We start from the raw sequence: 20,668 nt of genomic DNA on the forward strand, positions 1-20,668 counted from the left end.
TTCTTGCCTGGTCTGGCTTTGAACCGTGATCCTTAGATCTCAGCCTCCTGAGTAGCTAGGATTACAGGCGTGAGCCACCAGCACCCAGCTGGTTTTTGCATTTCTAAGCAGAAAGAATTCTCTGTAATTATGTTACTGCATGATGATAATTTTCTAGCTAAGTAAACATCAGGTTAATACTGTGTGCCATGATTTGTACCAACCTTTTGAGTTGACTTTTTGCACTTGAATTTTTTGAGGGTTTTGTTTACATTTTAGCATAATTGCTTTTTTTTTTGGTTCTTAATCTAAACATTTCCTCTAAATTACATCTCACATTTTTTTCATCTTCTTGTATTAATGTCCTGTTTGTGTTTTATGGGAAACAGCATAACTATTCTTTATGCTGCATAGATATTCACCCCAGAATTGCACTGAATTACTATATTTGAGTGAATAGTGCGTCAGTAAACATGGGTGTGCATTGTATCTCTGTTATGTACTGACTTTACTGACTTGGATTCCTCCAGGAATAAACTCATTAATCATGGCATAATTATGGTAGTTCTATTTTCAGTTCTCTGAGGAACTTCTGTATTTATTTACATAGTGTAATGAATTTACAATCTGACAATGTAAAATTTCCCTTTCCTTTAGATCCACACCAACACTTTTTTTTCTTGATAGCCTTTTTTTTTTCTTTCTTTCTTTTTCTTTTTGGTTGGTTATGGAGCTTGAACTTGGGGCCTTGGGTGCTGTCCCTCAGCTCTTCAGCTCAATGCAAGCTCTCTACCACTTGGGCCACAATGCCACTTCCCATTTTCTGAGTGGTTTATGGGAGATAAGAGTTTCCCGGACTTTCCTCCCCATGCTGGCTTTGAACTGTGATCCTCAGATCTCAGCCTCCTGAGTAGCTAGGATGACAGGCGTGAGCCACCAGCACCCGGCTTTTTTTTTTTATTTTTTTATTGTCAGTCTTGGGGCTTGAACTCTGCGTCTGGTCACTGTCCCTCAGGTCTTCAGTTTAAGGCTTGAGCCACAGAGCCACTTCTGTTTTTTTCTGTTTATGTGGTGCTGAGGAATGGAACCCAGGGCCTCATGCAAGCTAGGCAAGCCACTCTACCACTGACCTACCTTCCCAGCCCTGATAGCCATTGTTAAGATGAACTTAAGATGCAATCTTAGTGTAGTTCAGATTTATATTTCCTTGATTAAGGATGTCAAACATTTTCCCTTGAACCACATCTGTAGCATCCTATGTATGAATGCCTCCATGGCTGAACAGGAGGGAACACTTCCTTACATGTCTATGAGAAAAGTGCCCCCTGGATGAATTCTCTTCTCAAAATATTTATACAGCCATTCATTTCATTTTGTCACACATGGGGCTTGGACTCTGGGCCTGGGTGATATCCCTGAACTCTTCAGCTCACAGCAAGTGCTCTACCACTTGAGCCACAGCACCACTTCTGGCTTTCTGGTATTTAATTGGAGATGAGTCTCATGGACTTTTCCTGCCCGGGCTGGCTGAACTGTGATCCTCAGATCTCAGCCTCCTGAGTCGCTAGGATTACAGGAGTGAGCCACTGCTGCCCAGTTTCATTCATTACAAATTAACTATTTTGTAAGCCTTTTTGGGATAGTTTTTCACTACTGTGAATCAGCCAAGGTTGATTTTCAACTTGCTGTGTAGCTCAGTCCTATAGTCCTCATAGAAATTGATGAAACAATGCACATTATACTTATGAAACAATACAAAATACTTTTACAAACGTAAAAGACAGAACTAGTGGAAGTAAAAAAGAAAAGGAAAAGAGAATAAAGGAAGATTAAAAACATAAGAGAAAATTAGAAAGAAGAGGCCAGTCTTTTGCAAGATAAAATCTAATTAGAGGGAAAAGTAGGGCATGGCAGCACATACCTATGATCTTAGTACTTGGGAGAAGGAGGTCAGAGGATTGTGAGGTCACGGACCGCTTGAGCTATTTGAGTAAGTTCCAGGTGGGGCCTGAGACACATAGACCCTATCACACACAAAAAAGGGGGTTGCGAGGAATGAGAAAAAAATTAATGTATCTTTTTTTTTTTTGGTCCAGTCATGGGGCCTGAACTCTGGGCCTGGGCGCTGTCCCTCAGCTCTTCAGCTCAAGACTAGCGCTCTACCACTTGAGCCACAATGCCACTTCCGGCTTTTTCCTTTTTGTTTATGTGGTGCTGAGGAATCAAACCCAGGGCCTCATGCATGCAAGGCAAGCGCTCTACCACTGAGCCACCTTCCCAGCCCCATTAATGTATCTTTAAGTATAGAAAAGTAAGAGAAATGAAAAAGAGAGTAGATAAAAAGCTGGTTAAAAATTCCTCCTTGCCTGCTAACTCAGATCGGATAATGTTACATTAGAGTCCACCTGTTCTCATTTGTGCAGCTGGTGTAGTCTGTTTCGAATGTCTCTTGTGAAAGTCTAGGAGTCAAAACTGGTTAGGGCCATATACAGTTTTCCCCTTCTGTCTCTTATTGGGTCCGTTAAGGGAATGGTGGTCAAGTTCTTGTTTTCTTAAGGAAGGCTTTTGGATGTATACTTGGAGGTGAGGTGAATGACTATTCTGCCATTCTGGGCTCTTCTTGCCTGTCTAATTTGGGTGGTGTTTAGACTGAACTGGGCGGGTGTTTACTGTCTCCTGAAGCTCTTGGTCTGTTTGGCCAGCTGTGCAGTGAAAATATGGAGCACAGCGATTCCTTTTTTTTCTGATGGTGTTTCGGGGGTGTGTGGGAAGCACTGTTTGGACATAATTTTGAGCAGGATGAGTCTAGACTGAACATATCTTTGAAAAGCTCAGAGGGTGGGGGGCTTTTCAAACATTGAGTTCTGTAGTGGGAGAAGATGCTACGAGAACCATGTAATCTGTGTCACTTGGCACAGTCACATAGGGCTATTTCTTGATGTTATATTGGTTTCCTATTTACAGAGAGCCGGACCACCCACCACTACACTTTGTAGTCTATTTCTATCATAGTGTGTGCTCTTTAGAGCCCACATATCTTGGTGAGTTTGTTTCAGATCCCCCCTTCAGCCAAGTAGTCCTCTCTTACCTAGTCAACTCATCATAATTTCTATAGGGACACTGAATTCAATGCCTTCTGGTTTTTAGAGAGGTTTATTCCTTAATAGGATTCCTCTGGAGAAGGATATAGTCTTCTGAGCAGTGCACTGGATTTTTATTCTAATTATTTTAAAACTTAATTTTATTGTTATCATCATGGTGTTACACAGAGGGGTTACAATCCCATAAGTCAGGTAATGGGTATAGCTCTTGGACAAATCTCTAGTGTTAGCTTGTGCAGATGAGTCACTGTCAGACCAAATCCCTAAACAACCTAAAATGGTTAAGAACCATCATGGTAGGAGTGCTGGTCAACTGCCAGTATAGGGGGGTGGATTGTGCTCTTGGCATACCAAAAAGTGCATAAGATATATCTTTAAGTTCCTTGGCCCCAACAGGGGAAGCTCATACTGAAGTTACCAAATGCTTTACATTTTTCTTTGTTTTGTCCTCCGAATTCTCCATGTGATTTAGGCTTGTAGTCACTTCTGAATTAATTACCAGACTTCTCCCTTTCTCTTCATTGGATATGGGTTCTTCTTTAAGGGTTGGCCATTTTTATTATTTATTTATTTATTTGTTTTTTGTTGGTCGTGTGGCTTGAACTCTGGGTCTGGGCTCTGTCCTTCAGCTCTTCAGCTCAAGGCTAGCACTCCACTTGAGCCAGGGCATCACTTCTGACTTTTTTTGTTTGTGGTACTTGCAAGGCAAGCACTCTACCACTGAGCCACCTTCCCAGCCCCTTTTGTTTGATTTTGATAGTACATTTTTTTTTTCTTTTGTGCTGGTACTGGGACCTGAACTCAGGGCCTAGGCACTGTGGGTGAACTTTTTTGCTCAAGACTGGCACTCTACCACTTGAATGGTTAATAGAGATAAGAATCCCAGGGACAAGCCAGGCGCTGGTGGCTCACGCCTGTAATCCTAGCTACTCAGGAGGCTGAGATCTGAGGATCGCGGTTCAAAGCCAGCCCGGGCAGGAAAGACCGTGAGACTCCTATCTCCAATAAACCGCCAGAAAACCGGAAGTGGCGCTGTAGCTCAAGTGGTAGAGCGTTCGCCCTGAGCTGAAGAGCTGAGGGACAGCGCCCAGGCCCAGAGTTCAAGCCCCACGACTGACAAAAAAAAAAAAGAATCCCAGGGACTATCTTGCCCAGGCTTTGAACTTCCATCCTAATTTCTCAGGCTTCTGAGTAGCTAGGTGTCTAGATGTGAGCCACTGCCACCCAGCTTGGTACTAGGGTTTGAATTCAAGGCCTTAGGATTGCCACAGAGATATTCTACCATTTGAGCCACACCTCCAGCTCTTTTTTGTCTTAGTTATTTTTTCAGACTATGATCTTCTATGGCCTCTTGTGTAGTTGGGATCTAGCATGCTTCACTACACCTGTTAACTGAAATAGGGTCTCAATAATTTTTTGACTGAGTGAGCCTTGAACCAATCTCTGTCTCCCAAGTAGCAAAGATTATAGGCATGAACCACTAGGCCCCGATGGGTTTGACTTTTTCATTTTCAAATTTTAGCAAAGGCTAAGGTATTAGATCTTCATTGCTGTGACAAATGCCTGAGAGAAACAATTTAAAAGGATAAAGGATCTATTTTAGCTCACAGTTTCAGAAATTTTAGTCAAGGTCAGCTGGGTCTATTCTTTTGGGCTTGAGGTGAGGCAGAATGTTATGGCAGTAGAAGCATGTGGCAGAGGACATTGCTTTATACTATGACTGCCAGGAAGTAGAAAGTGAGATTGAGAAGAAGGGCCATAGAACAAGACACATTCTTTTTTTTTTTTTTTTTTTTTTGTTGTTGTTGGTCGTGGGGCCTGAACTCTGGGCTTGGGCACTGTCCCTCAGCTCTTCAGCTTAAGGCTAGCACTCTACCACTTGAGCCACAGGACCACTTCCAGCTTTTTCTGCTTATGTGGTGCTGCTGGATCGAACCCAGAGCCTCAAGCATGAGGCAAGCACTCTACTACTGAGCCACCTTCCCAGCCCCGACACAGTCTTAAAAAAGGAATATCCACCCAAGAGACGTATTTTCTTCAACCAGGCCTCACTTCCTAATATTTCTATCACCTTCCAAAATTACAAATCCATCAGTGGATTAATTTATTGATGAAGTCAGAACCTTGAAGAGCCAGACACTTTCCAAAAAGAGGCAGTCACTTTTCCAAACCCTTGATACATGAGCCTTTTGGGGTGTGGAATGCTTTATATCTAAAAAGCAACTCTCTAGTCCATCCTTTGAGCTCCTCACTCAAATATCTGATTTTGAATGTCTATTTATAGTAGGTAAAAACGCTCCCATTCTAATATATTTATTTATTTATTTTTTGGTCCGGTCGTGGGGCCTGAACGCTATCCCTCAGCTCTTCAGCTCAAGGCTAGCATTCTACCACTGAGCCACAGCGCCACTTCCAGCTTTTTTCTTTTTGCTTATGTGGTGCTGAGGAATCGAACCCAGGGCCTCAGGCATGTAAGGCAAACGCTCTACCACTGAGCCACCTTCCCAGCCCTCTAATATTTTTAAAGAAATGGATGCATACTTGCCCAAAGAGGACACAGTGAACATAGGTCCTATTGAAAGGCATGAAATGTCTGTTTACAGAAATGTTTTCATACATATACATAATGCACACACTACTCAAGAATATTAATTTTGCCATAATGAGCTTCATTGTCCTGTATATACCTTTTAAAATACATTGAAAGAGGCTGATATATTACAAAGGAGGGATTGATGTAAGGAGATACTGGGTGCTGGTGACTCATGCCTGTATTCCTAGCTGCTCTAGAGGCTGAGATCTGAGGATTTGGGTTCCAAGTCAGTCCGGGAAGAAATATTCATGAGACTTTTATCCTCAATTAACTGCTAAAAAGCTGGAAGTAGAGGTGCGGTTTAAGTGGTAGAGCTTCAGCCTTGAGTGTAAAATACAGCTAAGAGAAAGAGCCCTGGTGCCCTGAGTTCAAGTCCTGGTACCACCGCCAAAAAGTAAAAATAAAAAATATGTATATTGAAAATTTAGTGTTTAATTAATTGACTCTGAGCCTGAATATTTAAAAATGCTAATTGTATATTTATCCTTACTTTTCTAGTGATATGCAGTTTTCGAGGATCTGTCCCTCAAGGATTGGTTTTAGAAATAGGAGAAACAGTCCAGATTCTTGAAAAATGTGAAGGTAAGTATGGATCTACTCAACATATAATTAGTGATCAATTCTGAAAGTATATATGTTCATTTGTTCTCATAGCTTATCAGTAATCATTTTTTTTTTGGGGGGGGGTCCGGTTGTGGGGCCTGAACTCGGCCTGGCCGCTGTCCCTCAGCTCTTGAGCTCAAGGCTAGCGCTCTACCACTTGAGCCACAGCGCCACTTCTGGCTTTTTTCTTTTTGCTTATGTGGTGCTGGGGAATCGAACCCAGGGCCTCAGGCATGCAAGGCAAGTGCTCTACCACTGAGCCACCTTCCCAGCCCCTTATCAGTAATCATTTTGAAGCCATATATAATTACATTATTAAATTCTGTTATAAATCCTTCCTGATTATGTTGAGCATTGAAGATATGAGGTGTTTTTGGTTGTTTTAGAACATGAATTTTACATATTATTGTCAAATGATTGTTTTTTATTCCCTACAAATAGATAATGTACCCATGCTTTTTCATTTTTGTTTTTCTGTCAGATTGGCTAGATACCTGTAGCTATAATTTTAAGGCCAAAATTATGTTCCAGTGATGTTTGGCTTGACTATTATCCTTTTCTGCCACATAGGTGAACAATTTTACTCTTAACATTTAGGCATTCTTGAAATATATGTTCTTCAAAATTATGTAGCAAGATTTATGGGAAAATAAAGTTAGAAATTACATGGAATCAGAGCCTTCAAAGAATTGATACTATGGGAGATACATTTAGCAGTCCAGTGTAGCAGTTTGGCATAAATAGATACCACCTGATATTATGTAATGGAGAGAAACTGTTGTGATGTGGGTGTGGAGACAGAGTTCTAATACATTTGGAGTACTATTAAGATACTGTGGCAGAAAGTATGTGATTCATGACACCATGATCCAAGATATTTGTGAGTACATTTTTCTGGAAAGGGTTCTCTGATACAGTGCCTTTTCTGAAAACAGTAGTATAAATCAATATTCCTTCATGATAAAAACACTTATCAAAACAAGAATTGGACCTGACTCCAGGAATTGAAACCTCCTTGTACAACTACTTAATTAAAAATAAGGAAAAGAAGGCAATTTTCTATCTCTTTTTTTGTTGTTGTTGTTGGCTTGAACTCTGAGGGTGTGTGTGTGTGTGTCTGTCTGTCTTGAACTCTGAGGGTGTGTGTGTGTGTGTGTGTGTGTTTGTGTGTGTTTGGTTGTGGGGCTTGAACTTGGCCTAGGCGCTGTCCTTGAGCTTTTTTGCTCAAGGCTAGTGCTCGACCATTTTGAGCCACAGCTCTGTTTCTGATTTTCTGGTGGTTAATTGGAGATAAAGAGTGTCATGAACTTTCTTACCTGGGTTAGCTTTCAAACCTCAATCCTCAGATCTCATCTTCCTTATTAGCTAGGATTACAGTTATAAGCCACCAGAGCCCAGCTCAACCCTTCTTAATACATTCTCTTGCTCTTCTTTTTATTTGATGATTCATTCTCTTTCTTTCTCTCTCTTCTCTCTCTCCTGTCTCTCCTGTCTCTCCTATCTCTCTCCTGTCTCTCCTGTTTCTCTCCTGTCTCCTCTCTCTCTCTGTCTCTCTCTCTGTCTCTCTCTCATTGGTCATGGGGCTTGAACTCAGGGCCTGGGCACTGTCCCTGAAGCTCTTTTGCTCAAGGCTAGTGCTGTAACACTTTGAGCCACAGAGTCACTTCTAGTTTTCTGGTGGTTAATTGGAGATAAGAGTCTCATGGACTTTTAAAACTGCAATCCTTAGATCTCACCCTCTAGAGTAGTAGCTAGGATTATAGGTGTGAGGCACCAATGCCCAGCCTTTAATGATTCTTTACATTAAATTTTTTTGTTGTTGTTTGAATGGTTGATATAGTTTTTGTCTCTTGATTGTACTGCATTTGATTTTTTTTTTTTGTCGGTCGTGGGGCTTGAACTCTGGGCCTGGGCGCTTGTCCCTCAGTCTGGGAAAAAAGTTAATGAAACCACTATCTCAACCAATAAAAGGCTAGATCTGGGGATGTAGTAGGAAGCATAAATAGGTGAATAGTGATCTAACTTGGCCTGGACAAAATGGAAGACCCTATTCAAAAGATAAGAAAAGCAAAAAAGGCTATGGGTGTGAGTCAAGTGGTGAAGTGCCTGTCTAGCAAGTTCAAGGTCCTGAGTTCAACCCCAGTACTGCCAAAAAAAAGGAAAGAAAAATCAGTATCTTGAACTACATGAGTCAGGTAATGACTGCATTTCTTTTCATACGGTATCTTCTGTTCCCTCACTCTCTCCCAGTCCCTCCCTCCCATCTCCACCCATGAGTTATATAGTTGGCTTTCATCAGTGTCCAGTGAACCCCACTACTGCACTTTCTCACCCTTTTCCCTTGGGTTCTGTGTCCTCCCATAGATATTCATGTGAACAGACACACCGTACATAGGTTAAGAATACAGAATCATCTGAAAAAGAAAGAACAAATTAAGAAAAAAGTCCTTTGCTTCCATATCTTTGGAATTCATTTCAGCATGTATATTATTTTATATACATACAAAGAGGCATTTCAGTATTACACCTTTGTGATTCTCTCCTAAAGCTATCTTCTTTTGGTCTCACTGTGTATGAGTATCTAGCATCCTGTATAATTGTCATATCCCTGTGTGTTTTAGATCTAACTTCCACATATCAGGGAGACCATGCGCTGTTTGACTCACTGAGCTTGGCTTACCTCCCTTATCACGATTTGTTTTAGTTCCATCTATTTTCCTGCAAATGACATTGTTTTATTCTTTCTATTGGCTGTGTAAAATTCCATTGGGAATAGGTACCACGTTTCTTGGATCCACTCATCTATTGTAGGGCATCTGGGTTGTTTCCATATTTTGGCTATTGTGAATAGTGCAATGAACATGGATGTTCAGGTGTCCTTATTAGATCCTGGTTCATGACGTTCAGGGTAGATGCCCAGAAGTGGTATGGCTGGGTCATAGGTAAGGTCTATGTTTTAGTTTTTTGAAGATCCTCCAGACTGCTTTCCAGAGTGGTTGTACTAGTTATATTCCCACCAACACCGCAGTAAGGTTCCTTTTCCCCCACATCCCCACCAGCATTTGTTGTGGTTTGAGTTCACAATGTTGGCCAATCTTATTGGGGTGAGTGGAATCTTAAGGTTGTTTTGATTTGCATTTCTTTTGTGTCTAGGGATGATGAACATTTCTTCATGTATTTCTTTGCTATTCTTCCTTCATCTGCGATATCTCTCCTTAGCTCCCTTGCCCGTTTAGTGATTGGTTTATTAGGTTTGAGAGGGGTTAGATTCTTGAGTTCCAGTATATATTGGATATTAGGCTTTTGTCTGATATATTGCTGGTAAAGATCTTTTCCCAGTTGGTTGTCTGTCTTTCTAGTTTAGTAACTATGTCCTTGGCTGTGCAGAAATTTTTTATTTTAAGTAGTTCCACTTGTGTGTGTAATCTCCCTCCTATCTATTGTACCCTAGAACTTTATTCACGTAGTTCCTGCCTATGACTGTAAGTCTAATGCTTCTACTCACTCTTGCTGTAGTTTCGGAGTTTTGGGTTGGACATTGAGGTCTTTGGTCCAACTTTAACTGATATTAGTGCATAGTGACAAGCAGGAATCTACTTTTAGTTTTCTGCATATGGCTGTCCAGTGTTCCCAACACCAATTGTTGAAGAGGCTATTTTTTCCCCCACTGTATATATTTGGCTCCCTTATCAAATATCAGATAGCTGTAAGTATATGGCTTTATTTCTGGGTCTTCTAATCTATTCCATGATCTTTCTATATAGTTTTGTGCCAATAACAAGCTATTTTTGTTAATATGGCTCTGTAGTACAGTTTGAGGTCTGGTATTGTGATGCATTGCTTTTTTTCTTTTTGCCTAGAATTGCTTTGACTATTCTAGGTCTTTTGTTGTTCGATATGAATTTTTGGATTGTTTTCTCTCTCTCTCTCTTTTGCCAGTCCTGGCTTGAACTCAGGGCCTGGGCACTGTTCCTGAGCTTCTTTTGCTCAAGGCTAGGACTCTACCATTTGAGCCACAGTTCTGCATCTGGCTTTTTCTGTTTGTGTGGTACTGAGGAATCAAACCTAGGGGGACGGGGGCAGGGGGGAGGGGTAGGGAGGGGCTCATGTATGTTAGGCAAGCACTCTACCACTAAGCCACATTCCCAGCCCCGGATTGTTTTCTCTATCTCAGTAAAAACGTCATTGGGATTTTGATAGGGATTACATTGAATTTGTATGTCATATTTGGAGTATGGCGATTTTCACAATATTGATTCTACCTATCCATGAAAAGGAAAGTTTTTTCATTTTCTGGTGTCCTTTATGATTCCTTTCCCCTTTCCTGTTTCCCCTTTCCCCTTTCCTTTCCTTTCCTTTCCTTTTTCTGGTCTGGTCATGGGGCCTGAACTATGGACCTGAGTGCTGTCCCTCAGTTCTTCAGCTCAAGGCTAGCATTCTATCACTTGAGCCACAGCGCCACTTCCTGTTTTTTTTTGCTTATGTGGTGCTGAGGAATCGAACCCAAGGCCTCATGCATGCAAGGCAAGCGCTCTACCACTGAGCCACCTTCCCAGCCTTTCTTTGATTTATTTCTTCAGATTTTTATAGTTTTTGCTATAAAGATCTTTTACATCTTTGGTTATGTTAATTCCTAGTTTTTTTTTTTTTGAGGGTATTGCAAATGGAGTTGTTATCCTATTTCCTTTCTACTTGTACATTGTTGACATGCAGAAAGGCTCCTGATTTTTGTGGGTTAATTTTATATCCTACTACTTTGCCAAAGTGGTTGATCAGTTCTAGGAGCTTGGAGATAGAGTTTTTTTGGTCCTTCAGGTATAAGATCATGTCATTTGCAAATAGAGATAGTTTGATTTCTTTCCCTATGTGAATCCCTTTTATGTTCTTTTCTTGCCTTATTGCTCTGGCTAGAAATTCCAGAACTATATTGAAGGGGAGTGGAGAGAATGGACATCGTTACATTGTTTCCGATTTTAGAAGGATAGTTTCCCCATTCAGTATAATGTTGGCTGTTGGTCTGTCATATATAGCCTTTTTTTTTTTTTGGGTCAGTCGTGGGGGCTTGAACTCTGGGCCTGGGCACTGTCCCTCAGGCTCTTCAGCTAAAAGCTAGCACTCTACCACTTGAGCCACAATGCCACTTCCAGTTTTCTGAGTAGTTTATTGGAGGTCAGAGTCTTAGGGACTTTCCTGCCCGGGCTGGCTTTGAACTGGGATCCTCAGATCTCAGCCTCCTGAGTAGCTAGAATTACATATGTAAGCCACTGGGTGCCCAGCAGCCTTTGTTGTTTTATATTCCTTCTATTCCTAGCTTCTCCAAAATTTTTTATTTTATTTTATTTTATTTTATTTTGTCGGTCCTGGGTGCTGAACTCTGGGCTAGGGCGCTGTCCCTCAGCTCTTCAGCTCAAGACTAGCGCTCTGCCACTTGAGCCACAGTGCCACTTCAGGCTTTTTTCTGCTTATGTGGTGCTGAGGATTGAACCCAGGGCCTCATGCATGCAAGGCAAGTACTCTACCACTGAGCCAACTTGCCAGCTCCTCCAAAGCTTTTAACATGAATATATATTGTATTTTGCAGAAGGCTTTTTTCTATATCTGTTGGGATGATCATTGGTTTTTATCTTTGGTTCTGTTTATGTGGTGAATTACATTTATTAATTTGAGTATGTTAAACCAGCCATGCATTTGTGGGATGAAGCCTTACTTAGTCATAATGCATGATTTGTTTGATTTGTCTCTGGATTCTGTTGGCTAGTACTTTTTTTTTTTTTTGTGGTCATGGGGCTTGAACTCTGGGCCTGGGCACTGTCTCTTAGCTCTTCAGCTCAAGGCTAGTGCTCTACCACTTGAGCTACAGTGCCACTTCCAGTTTTCTGGTGATTTATTGGAGATAAGAGTCTCACCTACTTTCCTGCCTGGGCTGGCTTTGAACCACAATCCTCAGATCTCAGCCTCCTGAATAGCTAGGATGACAGGCATGAGCCACCAGCACTCGGCTGGCTAGTATTTTTATTTATTTATTTATGTATGTATTTATTTATTTATTTATGTATTTATATATTTACTTATTTTGGTCTGTCACGGGGCCTGAACTCTGTGCCTGGGCGCTGTCCCTCAGATCTTCAGCTCAAGGCTAGCGTTCTGCCACTTGAGCCACAGAGCCACTTCTGGCTTTTTCTACTTAAGTGGTGCTGAGGAATCAAACCCACGACCTCTTGCATGCAAACCAAGCACTCTATCACTCAGCCACTTTCCCAGCCCCTAGCTAGTATTTTTTATTTGAAGAGCTTTACATCTGTTTTCAGATGTCTGTAGTTCTCTCTCTAGCTCTTTTTTTTGGTTGGATCTTTATCTTGATTCCAAACTCATTATTCCCTCTGTTTCTATTTCATGGATAAGCTTGAGGAGTATTGGTGTTAGTTCATCTTTAAATGTCTTAATAGAATTCAGCAGTGAATCCATCCGGGCCTGGGCTTTTCCTTATGGGAAGACTTCTGATTATTTCCTCAATCTCATCGTGTGTTATTGGCCCGTTAAACTAGTTAAAAGTGAGTATCTTGTGGGGAACTTTAAGCCTTTAAATACAAAGTAATGATACAAAGATGGAAATAGTAACTACCCTAGGATTTTATATATATGTACACACACACACACACACACACACTCTATATGTGTGTGTATATATATACATACATAAACTTTATATACATATACATATATTTCTTATATGTATATCCATTCATCCATATATAAACACAGACACATTTATGCATACATCAAATCACATGGTATTTCATACATTTGTACAATTTTTTATTAAAATAAATTAAAAAGTGAGATGTTGATAACACACTGATTGCTAGTGGCTGTGGGAGAATAGATGTAATATTTAGAGAGCAGCCACCCTCTGAGGTAGATGACTCTGGAAAGGCCGTTAAGTTGCAGTAGCAAACAGTACCATACCAAAAATAAAAAAAAAAACCAAAACAGTAACAACCACAAAAAAATTTGGGAAGCAGAACAGAAGGAGAAAAAAGTCTATTCCAGCGGGCAGAGTGCCCACTTTGGTTGGTATGTAAAGCTGTAGGGGACAGGGTCCAAGGTGAAAGAAAGAGCAAGAGAACATACATTGTGGCCAGAATTAAAATAACCCAGATATTTGGAGAGCAGCATGGAGAAAGGGGTAGGGAAAGGGAGAGAGACAGAGCCCCTGATCTTGAGAGTCCCTGTGAGTTGCCTCAGTAAGTGGGCTAGGCAGAAACCTGTGACACAGGGAGGTGGCAAGAATGAAAGAAAGAACGACAAACTCACAATGAACCCCTGATTTCAGGCCAGAGGCTTGAAGTCTACATAGCATATAGGCATGGGGGAAGTTCTCTCTTCTTGGCATTTGGTTGTGGCACAGTACAGGTAGGTCTTTTAGAAAGGATCCTCTCTGAATCTGTGGTTTTAGGAATCTAGAGCAAAGGCCAGGCACTTAATCCACTGTTGGTCTAGTTGCAGGGAATTTGAGTCAGAACCATGGAGAGCTCCTCACATAGCAAACTGGCCAAAGTCCCACAGGACTGGAGTAAAAAAAGCCTCTTCCCTTTCATCTTTGCTAGCCATCAAGCTAGCTACCAGAGCTCCAGGGATGAGGAAGGATCAAGGACACTTTATTATGGGAAGAGGTTGTTTTGAAAAGTTGGAGACCTGGAGGACAGAGCACATGGGGCAGAATTTGCCACCATGGAGTTAGTCACTTTGTATTAGGCTTTCCTGCCCCACAGACAGACATTTGAAGGTACCAAACACCTGCCAGTAGAAGGCTTACAGTTTGTCCCAACCAGCCCCGAGAAACAGGATAGCCATGTGTATTCTTTCAGGTTCAGCCTATAAACCATGCCCTTTTATTGCAAAGTAAATATTAGGAAGGAGAACAGGAAAAGCCATCTTGAGAGGAAACCTGTTTCTTCAGGCTGAACTGAACTACTGTTCTCTGGGTGGTACACATCTGAAGTGGTTGGAGGAAGAAAGCTAATTGATATTGATCAAGATTTTGCACTGCTGGTAATGCTAGTTGATGTCCTTAAATGACTGGAAAGATGTCTTCTCTCTCTTTTATTAATAAGAGACTCATTTTTTATTTTTTCTATGATTTTCTTCCTTATTTGCTTCTGTACTAAGACCTGTTATCATATACCAATCTGATTTAAATACATTCTAGTGATGGAATTTGCTGTAATAGTGACTAGCAGACTAGCCCTGGAAAAGAATCATCATCATCATCATCATCATCATCTTAGAGAGCTATGCCTAGGAATCACTTTGCGAAAGAACCTGTTTCTTCAGACTGAGATACTCTGGGGACCTGAAAACAGGAACAATTATAGCTCAAGGAGCCTGGAAACACCTTGACACAGTGTCTGGGTAAAAAATGGTCATGAGAGCTGGTTGTAGTTGAAGGTACAAAAAAGCGTAAACAGACCAATAATAAGACTGGAAACAGTTAAAAAAAAAGTCTCTCAGCAAAGAATATGCAGATTTACTGTTGAATTCTACCAGACCTATAAAGAAGAACTTAGATCAATGATCCTGAAAATATTCTGGAAAATAGAAAGAAAGGAAACGTTTTCAAACTCATTCCAGTAATTCAGTATTGCCCCAAAACTTGCTGAGGACATAACAGGATATAAATGGAAAAAAAAAACAAACCCACCTCAATAAAACAGTTGTTAGTCAGATTCAGAAACACCTTGAAAATACCATATAGCATAATCAAATTGGTTTGCTTTTAGAATCATGAACAAGAATCAAAAATTGTCTTCATAGATGTAGAAAAAAGCCTTACACAAAATATATTTTATTAAAAAAACAACAACACTGAAACTGGGTTCCAGTGGCTCACACCTGTAATCCTAGCTACGTATGAAGCTGAAATCTGAGAATCACGGTTCAAAGCCAGCCTATGCAGGAAACTCTGTGAGACTCTGATCTCCAATAAACCACTAGAAGTGGTGCTGTGGCTCAAGTGGTAGAGTGCTTACCTTGAGCTGATGAGCACAGGGAAAGTGCCCAGGCCCAGAGTACAAGCCCCACTACTGACAAAAAACAAAAAACACTGAACTTGTGGGTTTTTTTTACATTTATTATTATTATTTTCTTTAAGTAGTACAAAGAGGTTCCCATTCTACAAAACAGTATGAGTACAAGGTATCTGACAATATTGTCATCTATCGCTCCTAACCCATTGTACCTGTGTTTTAAAACATGGGTTAGAGTATGCTAAGCCTTAAAATGGCCTGTCACTAAAGAAAGCTACCAATAATGATTGTAATGAGTAAGTTTTTTTTTTTTTTTTTTTTGGCGGTTGTGGGGCTTGAACTCTGGGCCTGGGCGCTTGTCCCTCAGCTCTTCAGCTCAAGGCAAGTGCTCTACCACTTGAGCTACAGCACCACTTCCGGTTTTCTGGTGGTTTATTGGAGATAGGAGTCTCACGGTCTCTCCTGCCCGGGCTGGCTTTGAACCGCGGTCCTCAGATCTCAGCCTCCGGAGTAGCTAGGATTACAGGCGTGAGCTACCGGCGCCCGGCTGTAATGAGTAAGTTTTTGAGAATTTAGTCTTCCACTAATTCAAGAAGATAGAAATTAAAACATTAATTACGTTTCTATAGTGCATAAGCTTTTGGATTAAAAACCAGGGGAGAAACCACCCCACATAATTGGGTTTTTGCCCTGAGAGCACATACATTCTTTCTAACAGCAAGGGAAAACTCTAAAACACAAGTACCTGCACTGTTTTCATGTCATATACATTACCTAAACTAATTACAGTTTTGGAGGTTGGCAGATCCAAGATCAGATCTCTAGCATCTGTTGTCTCATGAGAGTTTTGTTAACTACTTCCCAAGGACTACACTAATTAATATTATTAATTTGGGGATTAAGTTTCATCAGGAATTTAGAAGCAGACAAATGGAAGCCATAGTAATAATCACTTTCCCCATTTCAATTCAGAGGATTGTATTTTTCCATTAGTCAAGTAACTGCTTCTAGATAGAAATTTACAAAATGCTAAAATATTCTGCAGATTTTCTTTTATTCAACTGGACATGCCCCTACGAGGATGAAATGATGAGGATCCAACACTAACACAGGTTCAGTCATGACCCTGAATTGTGTGGATCATCTTCCAAACAATTGATTCTACTATGGAGCTTTCAAGAAATAAACTTTTCTTTATGTTAAATGTTGATAATTTTGAGTTGTTGCTTGTAACTGCTAACATTAATTACTTAATAGGTAATATTTAGCTTTTAGTTTTGGTTGTATTTAATTTTTAGAAGGGGGGGGTCCTGCGTTACATATTTTTAGTTGTTTTCTTGAATGTTTTTCTCTCCCAAAAATATCTTGGAGGGGAAGTAATTTTCTGGTTTTACAACATATATCTTTTGTGCTATTTGCTCGATAACTACTTCCTATTTGAATTACAATAGGTCTTCTGTTCCCCAAATATCCTTCTGATAAGAAGAGTTAGAACCTAACCCCCAAAACTAATTCTTTAAGTTATAATCATATGGTTACAATTTGGATTTAAAAAATCTGTAATACTTCCCTAAACTGTTAACTTTATAACTACCAGAAAAATTTCATTTGTAAAATAAATTCCTACTTTTACTTCTGTGTGTATAGCTTCCTTTTAACCCTTAATGATATATTATATTCTAAGAGTAGTGGTAGTATCATACTTGCTCTTCAGAAAAAAAGGTAAGAGCATAAAAAGAAAACTCAAAAGCAAACAGAAGTTCAAGTGATTTGACTATTGAGCTCTTCATATGGAAAAGTAATTATAAAACAGTGAAAATCAAAACAAACAACCTGCAGGAGTTCTAAGCCTCATCGTCTTAATTTCCAATTTGCCCTTAATTTCCCATGAGAATATAGTAACTCCTGAAAAGCTGAATTTGAATCTTTTTTTTTTTTTTTTGCTGGTCTTGGGGCTTGAACCACTGTCCCTGAGCTTCTTTCACTCAAGGCTAGCACTCTACCTACCACTTGAGCCACAGCGCCACTTCTGGCTTTTTCTGTTTCTGTGGTACTGAGGAATTGAACCCAGGACTTCATGCATGTTAGGCAAGTACTCTGCCACTAAGCCACATTCCCAGCCGCTTGAATCTTTTTAATGCACACATGTGTTTATAAGTACTATGGATTTGAAAATGTAATTGGCAGTCTAATTCTAATTATCCAAGGTACAAGACAGTTAAACCTTTCAGAGGTAATCTCATCTGCCTTGCATAGCAGCAAATCAGTCACCAAACACTTGAGCTAAAAGTTACAAACATGGCTATAATATAAAATAATGACTAGCATAGACACATATACAGAACAGAGAAGTGTGCTGACTCAGGGAAAGGCATGAGAAGAATAAAATATATTCCCATAGGTCACTTAGAAGTTTTCTAAGCAGAAAGAAAAGAGTATCTGTCTAGGTCTAAGGTATAAAAGAAAATAATTGCCTCTCATGCTTATAATTCTTGTTATTCAGGAGGCTGAGATTGGAGGATCATAGTTCAGTCAGACAATTCATCAGACTCTTACCTCCAATTAACCAACAAGTTAGAACTGGAGTGCAGCTTCTGTGTAGAGTACAAGCCATTAAAAAAAAAAAGCTCTGAAGAAAGTAGGAATAGAAGGATCATATCCGAACACAAGGTGTAATTCAAGGTGTAATTCTAGCTACTCAGGAGACTGAAATCGAAGGAGCAAGATTTGAGGCCCACGTGGACAGAAATCTACAATTAACCAGCAAAAAGCCAGATGTGGAGGTGTGGCTCAAGTGGTAAAATGCTGGCCTTGAGAGAAAAAGCCAAGAAGAGAGCAAGAGGATTTGATGAGTTCAAGTCCCAGTACTGGCATACACACCAAAAAAAAAAAAAAAAAATTACAAAATAAAATTGAGGAAGTTTCCTGGAAAACAATAGAAACAAACTTGTAGAACCCATTTTCAAATAGGGTCACACATTTATGCCAGTACCAGCCTTGACTGTGGAAGCCAGCCTCTTGTTTATGCTTTCCTTGTAGCTGAATGACAGACATGTGTCACCACCTCCAGCTTTAAAAGTTGTGAACTTTTTGCTTGGCCTGGCCTTGAAACCATGCTCCTCTTGATCTTTGCCTCTAGAATAGTAGGTGAGCCACTGCATCTGACTAGTAGTATTTCTTACTGTGCAGATTTGCTGTTTATTCTTTCAGCTTGGACTTCTCATTTTTGAAGGCTATTTTCCTTTAGGCAGGACTTTCTAGGTTGATAGAAAATTTCTTAGCATTTAATTAATTTATTTTTTTGTTGGTTGTGGGGCCTGAACTCTGGGCCTGGGTGCTGTCCCTCAGCTCTTCAGCTCAAGGCTAACACTACCTCTTGGGCCACAGCGCCACTTCCGGCTTTTTCTGCTTTATGTGATGCTGAGGAATCAAACCTAGAGCCTCATGCATGCAAGGCAAGCACTTTACCACTGGGCTACCTTCTCAGCCCCTTTCTTAGCCTTTTTATAATTTGTTATAATTATTATTTGACTACTGTATTTCTGATGAAAAGTCATCAGAGGGTGCTGTTGTTTTCTTCTGAAGGTAAAGTGGTTCTACTCAGCTCTCCAGCCTTGCAGCTGGTGCTTTCTGCTGGGTTTCTTGGAGCTCTTTCTTGTATACCAGTTTACAGATGTGGTAGTTTCAGGACTGGAGGGTCATATGCAAAATTTTTGATTTGCTATAATTCACTTCTTTAGGGATTTTTCCTTGAAGTCTATTACTTAGATAGCCCTCAATGTCAACCTTTTTAGTTTTACTGATACATCCTTTTTTCTTGCTCGTTGTTGCAATGAAATTTGGAGGTCTGTATTTTTTCAAGTTAATGAGAAAGACATTTTGAAAGGTTTTCAGTTTTGTTTTTGACTCTCATTCACAATTGGTTACTTAATTTGTCTTTAATGTGTTGTCATGCAAGTCTGTTCTTCATAAAATGCTTTTTCAATAAAACTTTTAAGTCATAGGGCGCAAGGGAAATTGTGCTCTGTCTTTTCTACCTTTTTCGTTGTGTTTGCCTACTACCTGTCTACTGTCTGTGCTGCTGTTAGATGAGGTTGAGGGTCAATAAGCCTGTATTTGTTTTCATTTTGAGAATAAGAAACACATATTATACCATGAAATAAAAATCTTGAAACTTCTTGTCAAAGGGCACTTTTTGTTGACCTGCATTTGGTACTTTTGATCTTGAATGCTTTGCATCTGGAATCTTTGTAAAGGGTTACTGATTGTTGATTGTTGTGTGGCCTGGTGTACACAGAGACTTCATTCTTTGGGTTAATACTGCTTACATTGTTCTTTAGTCTTTGTTAGTACAATTGCAGTGGTACTTTGAGCCAGTACAGTTTCATTTGCATTGGTTCATAATCTAAAGGATGATGCATATTTACTAACGTGATAGTCAGCAGTGATTGAAATTTCAGTTTTGATAGCGTCTAGCACAGACTGTGGTGGAAGGGTAGGTCATTACCTTTAACATTTTTGTGTTTTTGAGGACCGAACCTGGACTTCAAGCATGTGAGGCAGTCTCAAGTTCTCCATCACTTGAGCCATGCCCTCACCCTGGTTTTTTGTTTTTTAAGTATTATGAACATTGTCAGCACTGTCTTTAAACTCTTGATCCTCTGGGCTGTGCCTTCCAAGTAGCTGGATTACAGGCATGTACCTTGGCACTCAGCTAGGTCATTATCATTTTATTTACATATTAAAATATTCATCCCTTTTACGTTATTTAATTTTTTATAAGTTTACACTCGTGACTCAACATTTTTCTAAACTTTTTTTGTAATTTGTGTTTCACTTGCTTGTATAACTTAAGATTAAAAGAGAAAAAATACTTTTTTATTTCTTATTAATTTCAAGTGATTTTTCATTTATATCTAAAATGTGCTTAGCATGACCAATCACAGAAGATGTGATTCAGAATTAAGTTAACAAAGATAAACCCAGTTTTTCTCCTCCATTTCATTCATACAGGAACTAATACTTAGCATTGGTGATGGTAAACACACATGTGTTTCTTTTCCACTTCTATCTTTTCCACTTCTATTATTTATCTAAGTCTATCAGTGTCTTCTTTTTGTACGTTAATTACCATTAAGAGGTTTAACATTTTTCTATTTTTTCTATGAATATATGATCAATCCCTTCTTATATGATTATTTTTATTATTATTATTTTTGTCAGTTGTGGGGCTTGAACTCTGGGCCTGGGCGCTGGCCCTCAGCTCTTCAGCTCAGGGCAAATGCTCTATCACTTACGCCACAGCTCTGCTTCCCGTTTTCTGTTAGTTCATTGGAGATAAGAGACTCACAGACTTTACTGCTGAG

General features: G+C 39.9%; 1 protein-coding gene across 1 annotated transcript in view; it reads left to right on the forward strand.

Annotated features, from left to right (window-relative positions):
* Positions 1–20,668, forward strand: part of Dock3 (dedicator of cytokinesis 3) — a 186,155-nt gene that overhangs the window by 18,082 nt on the left and 147,405 nt on the right. Inside the window, exon 2 of the mRNA XM_042665982.1 lies at positions 6,172–6,255. Coding sequence (XP_042521916.1) covers positions 6,172–6,255 — 84 coding nt within the window. The remainder of the gene's footprint in view (positions 1–6,171; positions 6,256–20,668) is intronic.

Source organism: Dipodomys spectabilis, unplaced genomic scaffold (genome assembly GCF_019054845.1).
Source record: "Dipodomys spectabilis isolate Male_0828 unplaced genomic scaffold, ASM1905484v1 ptg000360l, whole genome shotgun sequence".
Classification (NCBI taxonomy): domain Eukaryota; kingdom Metazoa; phylum Chordata; class Mammalia; order Rodentia; family Heteromyidae; genus Dipodomys; species Dipodomys spectabilis.